This window comes from Rissa tridactyla, chromosome 2, assembly GCF_028500815.1.
Source record: "Rissa tridactyla isolate bRisTri1 chromosome 2, bRisTri1.patW.cur.20221130, whole genome shotgun sequence".
In the NCBI taxonomy this organism is placed as follows: domain Eukaryota; kingdom Metazoa; phylum Chordata; class Aves; order Charadriiformes; family Laridae; genus Rissa; species Rissa tridactyla.
The window spans coordinates 120,749,723-120,763,790 of record NC_071467.1 but is presented as its reverse complement, the minus strand read 5'-3'; the positions used below and the strand labels follow the sequence as shown (position 1 = coordinate 120,763,790).

Here is a 14,068-nt window from a genome sequence, read left to right as displayed (position 1 = left end):
GAGCCCTTGGTGCCACACACAACTCAACCTCGAGTCTGGAGGAGCAATCTCCCACCAAACAGCAGTGGTACATGTAGAAACAGAGTGTTTTTCTAACACCATGCCGTAGAACCATGTTGATGTATCAAGGAAAGAAAAGTAGCTATCATACTCTTTCCAAAAATGTCTCATGAATCTTTCACCAACCCTTGCAAAAATCCACAAATTCTTCTCTAGACATCTACCTGCCCTCCATTGTATGTCCATGCCTGATCAGCTCCGTGGCTTGGTAGTGCTTCTAACTCAAGAAGCAGTACTTTCCCTGCCTCCCCTAGGCACTACTTCAGTTTGTGTCTTTCCAAATTGCAGTTGAACTACCTCTCTAGCTGAAGAATGACCACTGTAAGCTGTCAGGCTTGTCCATGGTTTTGGCATCATATTAGCCCATGCACCAGTGTCCAGCTTAAGCCTCATGAATATTCCAGTTGCTTTTGGACTGCTAACCTGTGCCTCTTTAGCTCTGATACTACCTACTGATCCTCTACTGCACCTCTCAGAGATAATCTTCTCATCTTTTTGCTCACATTATGCACGCACTTCCCAAATGCGTATTTCACTCAGCTAGCAGCATCTTCTTTTAAACATGGCACTATGTTGTTTATAAAAGCGTGTACACCTCCCCTGTGGTGGTGCTTACGAGGCCAACTAGGAAGCACATTCTGCCCAAACTTCATTTCTCTGTGATATAATGATTTACTTTTCATAGTACCACAGCTCTGCTTCCTCCTCCCTTCTTAAACTTCACTAAGGGATTATTCTGTGTCCTGCGGTTGTCTTTTCCAAGCATTTTGCCTCCGTTATGATTTGGTGTCTTAAGATGGGCTCGGTTAATACCCCAAACTGACAAGACTGAGTCTGCAACCTTACATCAGCCTTCCATATTTTCATTTTGTTTTTCTCAATTTAGAAAAGTGAACATGTTCATTTTCAAAGGGGATTTTTCAAATTCCTGTAATACAGTGTCAGTTGTCCTTCTCCAATTGAATTAACTAATAGCTACTAAAACATTAATCCTTCAAACCCACTTTATAAAAAGTCTGTCTCTATCTTACTGTCATCCTCTTTGCTTGCACCCCACTGCTTGTAGAGACAAGATGAATGCTATTTAAGCCTTCTGGGGCTGTCCTCTCCATTTCTGGGAAGGAACCACTGTGTTGGGTCCTTCAGTCACTAGTTTGGGTTTTTTTGCTTGTACCATGTTGTGTTCAGCATTGCTTGAATTCAAAAAGTGAGAGAAGTACTTGTGAAATTTGAGCCTCTGAGCTGATTCTCAGCACTGTACAGCAACCTGCCTTTTTAAAACAACAGTTGATATGAAGGAGCTTTTCAGAGCCTCCTGAAGTTACAGCTTTTTGAATTGTTTGCTACCAAAGGTGCTAAAATTCATAGCCAGCCTAACACAAAGCATCTTTTATCCAAGTTCTGTTCCTTTCTTGACAAGCAATTGCTATCTTGCCAAGTTGGGACAGAGACTTTGACACATACAATTGAAATTACTTGACTGTGTTTCCAAAATAATTTTCATCCTTGGTGTATGGCAAGAGAAGGATTCTGTGACGTGTAAAACTCAGGACATAATCATATCAAAACTATTTACTAGTTATGGTACACACTCTCTTAAGGTCTCCTCCTTCTTACATAAAAATAAGTATGACCTTTAAAGCACCTTTTTCACAGCTACAAAGTCTCCCAAATGAAGGACCATGATACTTCCATGATACTGCTGTAAGTAGAAAGAACCAAGAGTGTCTAGATAAATGATTCAAAATTTAACATTTGTAAAATGTATCTTGAAGCTAGTCAATTAAAATATTAGTGCGCTCTTGCTCTAATCCATTTAAGTCAGATACTGTAAGCTTCTAAACAGCCACAAAAATGACAGACTTCACAAACATTTTACCTGTGTAGGTAAATGACGGATTTAAGCAAGGACAGAAGAACTGAGGTAGCTCTGGCCCAGTGTAAAAACTGTCTCTCCTTCACACATTCATCTTTAGCCTGGTTTTTGACAAAGCAATATTTATATAACCCTGATGTGCTTGTGTCTGTCTTGCTATCTATTCCCCGGCTGCTTCTGAATCCACCAAATAATTTCCATGAATGGTGGCAGATAGTCAAAAACATGTCACGCATTCTACATTTCAACATGAAAAGAGTCCAGACAGCAAGTAGATGTCAATGACATTACTCCACTCTCATGAAAAAAAGGTTTTGGGAATGAGTTCACTCCTTCACAGACACCAACAAATCCCTGCAAGAGAACAAGTTCAGATGTATATGTCCATAATGAAGGAAAAGTCATTCTGTCTAACTGCTCACAGAATTCTTGTTTCTCGGTAGAGCCAGTTTTATTGCTGCAGTCATCCTCCCTGTACTTATGATATCTTCTGTACCATACATTCTTCAAGATTTCTTTGGTTCCCTACAGTATTGATCAGCTCACAGTCTATTTACAGCTGAATTGCACCTCTCCCTGTCTTTGCTAAAGATCTATACCTGAAAATAGTCAGTCAAAACAGAACACTGAGAAAAAAAAGATAACCCTATCACAAGAGGCAATAATGTTATTACAGGAAATAGCTTATCAATATCATAAAAGGTCTTTGAATTTAATTAGTATGTAGTGTAGCAGCTCTTTTATAATTAGTCATAATAACTCACTATAATAGCAAACTAAATTTTAAATTACTTTTCTAAAGACTGCTACAGTAATTCATAAAAAAAAGATAAAGTATGTAAAAACAAAGCAGTACAAACTGTACAAGTAATTCCGTTAACTTTGACTGGCAAGATTCATCTAGAACTAAAAATCTTACAGCTTCAGAGATCACGCTGCGATGGCAAACCAAGAGCTTCCTGGGGATAACTGAGGTGTTTAAATGGTTAGCTAAAGTTAGGAAAGAGTGCTGCACTGATGATTTGCTTCTGCTCTGAGTCAACCCTGGTAGAAAATTACATTCATATCTAATAAAGTACATTATTCATCCCACTAATGAATTGAGCAACTTCATTTGGAGGAGATCAAAGGCCAAGTATTTAAAGGTATTTAGATACCTAAGGAGGCATACAGACATCTAATGAGATTTAGGAATTCAAATACCTTGAAAAAACTTGTTGTATGTCTTGTGCACCACAGAAGCAGTCAACAGTCTATTAAACAAATATTCTCATGCAGACTATTTCAATTTAATTAGTTCAGGTGCAATTATGGCTCTTTTAGCCTTTCTCCAATTCAAGAGCAAGGGGATTTGCAATGGCTGAAACTGAACTAATAATCAGTCAGCATTTTCAAGTACATAATCTGCTTATGGCATATATTATTAAAAGCACAGAAGAAACAATAATACTCATTACTGAGAAGGAAAATTTTCAATATAATTTGTACACAAATGCATGTAAGGGAAATATTAAATCTCTAAATAATACTTGAAAAGGTTCTTGGCAGGAAAAGATGTACATCTCTGCAGTTTTCTTTACTTGTGCTACTAGTTGAGCAAGTAAGGGAGTTGTAACAATATTTTAACACTTCTGTAAATTAAAAGAAACCAAACAAGGAATGAAATCACAAATTTGAAAATAGCAAACATCAGCTGTGGTAAATACTGAAAGAAAAGCCACAAAGGCTATTCCCACACTGCAGAGCGGGGACAGTTCACAGCATTTGAGAAATAACAACTTTACTGGTTCCTATAATTTAATGATGTTGCAGGTACAGCTAAGCAGTAATCAAGAATATCTTGGCAACGTAAGTTTCTTTAGTTCTTGTCAAAAAATGATTATTCATTGACAAAATTTTTGTGAGTTCTTAAAGATCAGGCTGAGACTTTTGGGTGAAACTTCAGAGACAAAAATGTTCTTAAGGCACCCTCCTGATACTTAATTCCTGTATGGTTAAGGAGTTAACTTCGGCTATTAAAAAGTTTGAGCTTTCAATGCTTTAGAAAGTTTATGGAATATAAAACAGAACAATTCCAATAAGAGAGCATTAGAGAGGCTCAGAACACATGAAGGCACTAACACATAAACAGAAAAGGACTTGGGATTGAGGTTTTGAAATCCCAGATGAATATCATAAAAATTAGGCTATCAAATTTCTGCTAGTGTTTGTCCCTCTAAGATTTTTTTTTCCCAACGTTTTTTTGGTGGACAAAACACCCCAACTCACTAAATAAAAAAAACATAATAAATCTACCTCCTGTACTACAAAACAATCACAGTTTTTGTGAGCCACCAAAAAGCAACAGAAATATAAAACCTTCAGTGATTAGATGGGGATTCAATTGGAAGTGATTCATTTGGGTGAATGGAGTGCCTGAATACTTTTCCTAGGGATGGGGAAGGGGAAAAACAAAAGGGAAAGAGAAGGGGAAGAATTTACTCTCCTCAGTTAAAGACAACATTTGTAAAATCACAACCAAGGATGAACTGATTCATAGCACCTAAAGCACCTACATGAAAGCAAGAGCTCACTTTTATCCAGTAATGCCTCAAAATGGCAGTTAAAGTATTACTGCTAGTGATTTCAGTGCTTATCACAACAAGACATACAAATGCCTCTGCTTGCCAGTGCCTATGCGAAGAACGGCAACTATCTAGAGTGAATCAAAGAGCTAGAAGAGTAGTGGTGAGATGCAGAGCCTGACAGAGCATCCTAAACCATTTCTGTTGTCGTGGAAAGCACAGTGCCAAAGGACTGCTCTACCCCAACACTCCCACTCCAAAGGATGAGAGCAGTCACCTACAGCAGCAGCTCAAGGCAGCTGCTATTACCTGCTTCGTCCCAAAGCAAGACCAGCTATGGCTAAGATATCCCTGCTTTGTTTACTTTCGATTTGCCAATTCGGACTTTCTTTTGCCACTTGAAGGCTACTACAAGCATTTGTAAATGTTTCCACATGACATAGAAGTGAGGGTTCGTTAAGCCTCTGCTTTTCTCCGGTCTTGCAGAGGTAGGCAAACCCTAGGGGCAGGAAGCCATCGCTATTGTGAGGGTGGCAAAGCACTGGGACAAAGCCCACGGGGGCTGTGAGATCTGCATCCTTGGAGATATTCAAAATGGGACTGAACAAGCCCCTGAGCAACTTGCTTTAATCTGTTTTGAGCAGCAGATTGAACTAGAGACTCCAGAGGTCCCTTCTGACTTATATTACTTTACGATTTGAACAGGAAGAGCACACATTCCCAAATATCTATGCTACCGCACTAAACTTTCCCTCCGATTTCAGCTTTTCATTAGGCTCAATTGAAATACACCCACTATTCTGTCACAGTTTAGTCTCCACGTCCAGCCTTACACAGGTTTTTCAATCATATTTTCCTCGAAGTTTTTTCATGTGGGATGAAATTATCCAGACCCAGCCTTAACTCCAGAATTAACAGATTTTGTCAGAACAAGCTGGTTGCATGCTTAAATTCTGATACAAAATGTCTTCTAGGAGGAATTCTGTACACAGATACCTAAAAAAAATAGGGTAAAAACTAGAAATGTTAGCTTTGCTAGAATTCATCTGCTCTTTCTATTGCTATATTCCTAAACAAAGCCAAAGCCAAAGGTAAAACCCAAACAACTTCTTTCACAAACACAAACTAGATAAAGGATGTTTCATGCTCTGTTGTGTTTTAGAGGACAACACTGTTAAAAAAAAAAATAGTGTGCCATAACTTCACAAATATGCTTCAGATTTGGAATAATCTTTTTGAGGTTACAGGCACAATACAGTATAGTTTCCTTGCTTAAGTAGCTACCTTATGACTGTACAACTTAACTGTTAAAAAATGGTATTATTAGATTTTAGTTTTATGCAGTTACTTAGAAATGAACTGTAAAATGAAAAATAATAACATATTTTAAAAATGCATATTTTTAATTATGCACCTTAACATACCATTTAACAATGCTACTTTAAGTAATACAGCATGGACAGCTTAATTAGTTGAGTATGGTACATTGTCTTCGTGTAAAGTTCTTTAAGAAACTCCATTTTATGAACTACATGTAATTGCAGACCATATTTTAAGATGATGCTACTAATTGAGAAAAATTTGTTTGCACTTTCAACTTTAGTACCTTCTCTAAGTTTTTACAGCTTTTTTGACCTGACTATCATTCCAATTGTACATAACATATTTTTTAACATGCTGCAAACTGGCACATTATTAGGACACTCTGAAGAAGCTGGGAAATTGAAATGTTAGAAGACCCTTTCTGAGTGGAAGGAACAGAATTTTAGTACTTAAAAATACACCAAAAAGTTCCCCCCAAAACCCTTGCACTAAACCTCCTCCCCTTCAAGAGATAATCTGCTATTGTTTTATTTGAAAGGGCAACTTTTGAGCATGATGGACAAAACAAAAGACTTCAAGAAATGTCTCTATCTAGCACATTGACGTTTTTCTTAATCACACTCAGCAGGTGTCTATCCACTGTGTTATAATACTGTGGCATATGAAATGCCCATTAGTCCGTTTACTCTTCACATCCAGGTATAACTGACTGCATGCCAGGATGCTGCTAACTACAATATTTACTAGTAGAGGCACAGAACTGGTTTGTCCTGGCAAGAGCAGTAGAAATAAATCTTGCTGAAAATCCAGCGGGATGTCACTAGTCAGTCTATGTTCAGGATCTAACAGCCTACAAGTTGGTGCCCCTTTCACTCTCTCGGGACACAGATTTATTACAGCATTTGGCAGGAAACTGCTAATAATGGCACCTTCGGAAGGAACGCATTTCTCCATCGTTTGCATCCAAGACCCCAAATTTCCAATAAGTTTGTATCTATCGGGTAGGCTACATGTAGGATTTAGAGAGATCAGAAGAAAAGGAGAACTCAGTTCTCTCTGTCAGCTTACTGTATAACCATGCTATTGCTTTTCCCGCTATTTGTTATTCCTACTGATTTTGTTTAAGGTAGAAGTATTAAATGATTCAGGCAAAAAAAATGCAGTTTTATTACACATCTAAATGATCAGGTAGAAAAGAACAGGTACAGGTAGCAGTGAATCTCTTCTAGATCAACTATTACCTAGAAGAGAGCAATAAAAGTTGGCACATTTATGTGGGGGTGGGGAGGGAATCAGTCTTTCAGACTGTCCCTAAAAATCTACAGCCTTCCTGGATGTCTCAGATAAGACCTACTTGCAATGGGAAAGTGAATTGATACGCAGGCACACACTCTCACACAAAATCATGTTAAATTCAGGCATTAAAATTATGTAGAACAACAAATTCATGTTAAAATTATCTCGAGAAAAGCCACAGCTCTATTATTATCATTACGAAAATGCAGTAGTTACACTAAACAGCTAAGCATGAGTGTAAGCTCCATACGTACAGCCTGTGCTGTAGGATTTTAAGTGCTGGGCTCCTCATAATGGCTTTGCTTAGGTGACAATTCCAGTGCTAACATTTTGGGGTTTTAAATCAGTTGAAGAATTATGTAAAGCTAAAAAACTAGAAAGAGCAGGGACAACCTCCCCCCCTAAAAAAGTCTAAGTATGAGATCAGAGTCCTCAAGGCTACATTACTGTGAACAGATTTCAGCCTGTTATTATTTTTTCTTGGTTACCATTAAAATTACACTGCAACCAACCCAGCTGTGTGCTATTTATAGAGACATTATAAAGACATTTATGCTACAGGCAGCAGCAGTGACATTTTTTTCCCTTCATTTTCAAGCCAATTAAGCAAGAAGAACATTGTAATAACTTTTTTCTTTGTTTCTCATTCTCCTTAGTGTTATAGGATAGCTTATTTTCATCGATTAAGGCCAAAAGAAGTCTGTCAAAAAGAACAGACTTTACTGTACATTGTAGATATCCTAAATACCAATACCTTCATGTTGAGCTGAGTTCATAAATACATATATTTCATATCGATTATCTCACTGAGAGGACTTTTCCTCTTTCAGCATGTTTGGTCTAATAGCTTTGGGGAGAAAAACAAAGGGATTAATGTGTGGTGGGGCTGAGGGAGCAACAACAAAAGGTGAGAAAATAGGAAACAAAGCTTTGCAGCATCTTCCATGACAAGCTACCATGCTCAGATTACAAACTTATGTGGAAGCGCTGCAAAGGATTATCTAAAGGAAAGCACTGCCTAGTTACATCATACAAGCTACCGCAGAGCGGAGAGCAAATTTACACCCAAGCTCAGTGAAACTGAGACTATCCACAGCCTTGCCCTGGTGGACGGAGTTGAGATCTGTATTATGAGACCCTGCATAACAAAAAGTCTGTCAGTTACAAATAAACTGTAATACATGGGACACTGTACCATGTAATCAGCCTGCAATATAGGAATTTGCTGCAGATCTGGCTTTGACAACTTCTAGATATCGATCCTGTGGGTAGGACTCATCACTCTTAGATTTTGTCGTCTAAAAAGTTAGGTATCTACTCTAAGCCAGCTGTCTAGACTCTCCTGATAACTGATGGGGATAGGCAGGTATCTCCTGAAGGCAATTTATCCTAATCTGTGATGGGTGTCTCAGGTGGAATGAATCAACTGCTGGAACTGTCTGTTTTTCTCCACTGAACTAAAGATGGAAATCAGAAGAGTAACTTAGTCTAGACACCTAACTTTTGGATGACTGAGAGTCAGGGAAATGAATCCAACCCTATCTCTCTATTTGCCACATCACCAGGCACTACCCCATGTGAGTAAAGGCTATTTGTAAGCATTCCTTGAACTTGGAAATTGCTTTAAATACCATATAATGTTAGGAACAATAACTTTCTCACAAATCAGTCTATTTCTCAACAGTGGTGTAATGAGCCTGGGCTTTTACTGTACAAGGCCAATCACTGACACTCAGTTTCCTATGGCACTGGCTCACTTGAAGCTATACTACAGCAAAAGTTCCTAATTATCCTGTTCAAAGCACCAATTACACATTTTGTCACGAACGACAAATCTCACCCATCAGTCATTTAACAAGGTGATATATTTCATATACATAGAAATTATAAGAGGCAAGGGGGAAAAATGGCAGCGATACCTACTTGTCCAAGAGTACATTCCATGCCACCAAGAAAATCAGCTTCCTTCAGCCCATTGTGATTGCTGCTAATGTCATGGACTTCAAACCGCAACCGCTGCACCTCTTCGAAATAGAAGTCCACCGTGAACAGCTTGGAGAAGACGGGATTTATACAGGTTCGAATCACTTCTGTCCTGTCAACCTGCCAAATGGAAAAGAGGTCATGTGAGTGGTTTCTCTTCCTACCAGTGATGGACTACAATGAAAACCTCAAATACAATTTCCTCATTATCAGGACTGCCAGCTCTGACTGCGGCCACAGACACTACCATTTGTACGGGCAGCAGCAGCTGCCATTTCCATGGAGGGTTGGCCACATGCACAAGATAAGGCCAGCTTCCCTTGCTTTTCTCCCTTCTGGCAAGTCTTTGGCAAATATTGGTAGGAACACGGAACACAGTCTGCAGCCCTTCGCAGGGTGAGCAATGACAGCCACCCATTGGCTATACTAGCAGTCAGGCGGCAGAGTCTGGAGCTGTGCATAGGCAAAACAACAGTCTTATGCAAGACTAATAACTGGGAAATTAACCAGAGAACAACTATAGAATTTACATCTCCAGCAGTACCCATCCATCACTACAAAACACCAGCAGAGCGATACAGTTTTATCAAACTAAATGCAAAAGCAAGCAAAAACCCCAGTAATTACTCATTTTGGACAACTTCCATGATTAAAGAGTGGAGAACTGAATCCACAGCAAACAACTTTTCTTAAAAATATATCAATTTTTCCACGTCGCTAAGTTGCATTACAAGAATCTGATGGATTATACACTGCCTATCCCTACCTCTGAGCCTTACAACTGGTAAAGAAACACCATCAAAACTAAATGGCTATTTCTTCAGAAAAGTGCTCATAGAGTACTTCCTAGTTTTCTTAAAATGTAGCACTTGGGTTTCCTATTTTGAAGTAGGCCTTTGCTATTTTTCATTATGATGCATTATGGGTAACACCCTAAGCAATGAAGCAATTTCCTTTTTTCCACTCCCTTTGCTCTGGCACAGAAAAAAACTAATAATTCTGTAAGATTAAAGGGACTGATCCTAAAATGAAGTAGGACTTGGGCACGTCAGTCACTAGACAGGAGGTGGCTGGTGTGCCATGGAACAGACAAATTAAATTGCTCAGAGGAAGAGTGATGAGATCCTTTGTCTGATTCCTGATCAGGAACATCTGTTGTGCAAAAAATGACAGCCGCTTGCTTCACTTTTCAGCGTTTATAACACATTAGCCTCTCTAGTAGTTATCGGCAAGGACACTAAGAGTCAAGTAAATCAAAAGCAGGGGAAAAAAAATGAGCAGTTCTTGGTAGCACAGATTTATTTTAGTGATCATCAAAGGTGTCAGATTGACAGCTCTAACAGCTGAAATCCTTTCGTTAATCATCAAACAGATGCTACCAGTCATCGAACAGATGCAAACCAGTGCTACCATTGCTGTCTCCTCACACAGCTGTGTCAATGTGCTCTGACTATGCCAAGATGAGACCATCACAAAAAGGAAAGCAGCCTTACTTACAAATTCATTCTTAGTCTCTTTCTTAGATTAGCTAAAAATGATGGTTCTGATAACAGTGATGCAAAGCATAATAAGAATAACATAACTGAGAAAGGATACCAGCTACCTTCATTCAGGCGCTTAGCCTATCTCAAAGATTTTTCGATCTCCACTTGCAATCAATGTGACTTGAAACCACCATTACTGCTACAACATGAAATATTCCCTACGTCAGATGATGAGTCAGTTCAATGGGATGTCTCAGAGACCTCTTCAAAGTGGTAAGTGATTTGATCCACTTGCAGAAGAGCTGTCATCTCATGAAACAGTGCATCAGCAGATCAAATAATCAAAATATTTAAATGATCAGTTTTAAATCTTTCTTCATAGCCACAGTAATCTCCTAAAGTCACTCCTTGTAAGTGTACAAACTGTTAATTTAATGGCGTCATTTTAATTGCTTCGCTGGTAGGGCAGATCTCCTTGGGCAGCAACTGAAGTTTCTCTGTTATTGTTTTTCCTCATCTCGACTTTGCTGCTGGAATGTGGGGAAGTGGTTCTCTACTGTGAAATGCAGCAAGATTTATATGTGCTCAACACAGGTTAAATACATGACTGTGTAAGGGAGTGAAGGGCCTGAAAATGGAGGCACAGGTCTGCACAAAGGGACACTAAGAATTTTAGTCTCACATAGCGATAAGACGTTGTTTGCTTTTTCCAGCCTGTGATTGACTGACATCCTTCCCTTGACAGACACAGTACTGAAATATAGCCATTTCACTGAATTTCCCCAATCTTCCCACATTATTGAGATGATACATCAAGCCAGCATGTCAGAGCACGGGATTACGTGAGAAAAATCTGTATCGAAAGAAGCAATGCCAGCAGCTTTCACAAGCAATATGAAATTCTTCATGCCCCTGTCAGCAGTCAGCAGTGTGCAGTAGCCTTTAGCCCTATTAGTCTACCAGTCTGCTTTGTCAGCATATTTCGGTTACCCTATTCTTTAGCTAGAAAGTCTGGCAGGGTCCTCAGCATGGGAAGCCCAGCTCCATTTCCTTGCTTTGATTACTGTGCTAAGCACTGATAACCAGCACTGATAACCAGCACTGATAACCAGCTGGAGTGACTCATGACCAAGAAGCAGCAGTGAACACAACAGTTCAATAAATGCACTAACTCATGGAACACTCTAGGTTAAAAGATGCTATACAAACAGAAGGTAAAATCTCCATTTGACTTCTGCCACTTGTTAGAGGCTGCTCTTTCTTGAGTATTCCTGCTCTCATATTCAATTGTAAAGCCTTAATGCTCTCTTGAGACATGCTGGATAAGCGTGAAATAAAATGGTGAAATGAAATGAAAACTGGTGAGAATACTATTGCTAGGTACAGTTTCATGGATAATCAAAGAAATAATGATCTACAGTGCTGCAGGTACTTTAAAAAGAAAGGTTGGTTTGGTTTTGACCACAACTTAACCCAATACCTGGAGGACCTGTTTCATTTCAAGCAAAATCTGGTGACATGTTCCATGCTAACCCAAAACACAGGTCCATAGCAGTCTGACAAGATGCTGACCTCATGCCATATATCCTTAATCCAGTTTGTCACCCAAAATCAGCAACAGCACTTCCACTTCCATGGATAATGAAGGCTCAGATGCTTTAAGAAAACACAGTTCAGCTTTGTCCAGCCTCATCAACTTTCAGAAGTTCTAACTTTCTCAATTCAGAAAGTTAATACTTCTCAGTTTGAATGCTCTCCAAAACACAACGAAGAACATCAGCAACTACATTAAATCTCTATTACTTTTGCAGAAGAGATCTTTTAAGTTCAACAACAGCATGTTATAAGCAAGTGGAACTTACACTTTTGGTCTTGTTAGAGAAAACACCAAACTCTTGGGCAACCTAATCCTGAAGACAGGTAGATTTCTCAACAGGACATGGACAGGGGTCATGCCCACAGCTTTAGCATTTGCTGATGCCTGACAAATGAGCCATCTGTTATTTCTGGACTTTGCTAGAACAAGGAATTTCTCCAATTTATAAAAGCAGAATAAATTTTCAAAATAAAAAATTGACAGCTACATGCACCTTTGGGCTGTGTTAACAGTTAAAACTGACCTTAAAAAGAGCAGTGCTTCAGTTGACACCACGATCCAAACATCTGCTTCATGGTACAGCTTTACCTGCGCTTTCCCTTCAAGGACAATTTATACAGAGAAAAGGACTTGCATCTTCCCCTCCTGGGATGGACTCATGCTGCTTTCCCTCTTCATCTCTTTAGGACCTTGTCACTCCACAGAAGGTGGCACCCTGCTGAGCAGCCAGGATTACTTGGCAGGCCCATCTGGATGCAGCCACCCTGTGAGCTTCCCCTTGGGGAACTATGAATGACATACAAACACCAAAGTAAGCCTCCATAGCATAAAGCGCCATCTTAACAGCAGGAATTAAAATATAGAAAAGAAAAGGACTTCTTGTTTTGGGCCTTCTGAATCCTCCTGTCAAACCCAGAGGAAGCTGGAAGCTAGGTTTGAAAGTTGTTTTCTCTCTGTACTGCTCACCATGGATGGACAGTTAGCAGAAATGTTTGCCTGCTTTCCTGTTGACCCACCATCACTGCTGAAGAACTGCAAAACTCCCTTTGCAGTCAGATAGCATCAAATTAAAGGAAGCTCAAAAGACAGATGAACAAATACTGAAATTCAGGCTTCTTATGCTGTTTGCATCTTTCGTCTGTGAGCTACTGAAAATCAGTGAGCTTTGCAGAACTCTGATAAACACGGTCATTTCAGCGAGGAAAGAATTCTTCATCCTAGCTAAAATCTCTCTGACAAAGACGTAACTAAATGGTTAAAGTACAGGCTGAGAATCTCCTCTCCATTATCCACCACTAGCTAAAAAGTCAATTTGAGGTAAAAGAGCCAGCATGAGGGGGACTTTTTTTTCTTCTTCTATCAAAATTAGATGGAGTATAAGCTATTGCATACACAAGGATGAACAAGGATTAGGTTGAAGCCTCTATCACCTGATATCTAAGGTTTTCAAGTGATCATAAACACAGCTTTCTCAGCACGCCCTAGGAAACCAGAGAAACAGTGAATTATCTACAGGACCCACAGCTCTGCACTTCAAGGCCACGCTTCAGCATTTGGCACAGATCAGCTGTGTGCAGTGGCCCACACAGATAACTGGTACCTATCTGCTCTCCACTCACTCTATTTCTTGCAAACTCGTAACTGGCACAAAAGCAACAAATTTTCAGTGGCTATTACTTGACATCTTTGAAGAAAAGAGCAGCCAAGAGTCAAAGGGTAGTGGAGAATCCACTGCCTTCTCACAAAAAGGACATTTCTTTGGGGAAAATTTTAATCGTGCCCATGAAATAGCATGGGATTGCTATAGTCAATAATGGCACAGCTGCCTCATGAACTAAGCAAAATCTTTGGTCTACAGAACTATGGTCTGGTGCTGCATTTCCTG

General features: G+C 39.4%; 1 protein-coding gene across 1 annotated transcript in view; it reads right to left on the bottom strand.

Moving 5' to 3' along the window:
* The window catches only part of CPNE4 (copine 4), a 190,627-nt gene that overhangs the window by 106,481 nt on the left and 70,078 nt on the right, over nt 1–14,068 (bottom strand). The window contains exon 2 of the mRNA XM_054191382.1: nt 9,043–9,222. Coding sequence (XP_054047357.1) covers nt 9,043–9,222 — 180 coding nt within the window. The remainder of the gene's footprint in view (nt 1–9,042; nt 9,223–14,068) is intronic.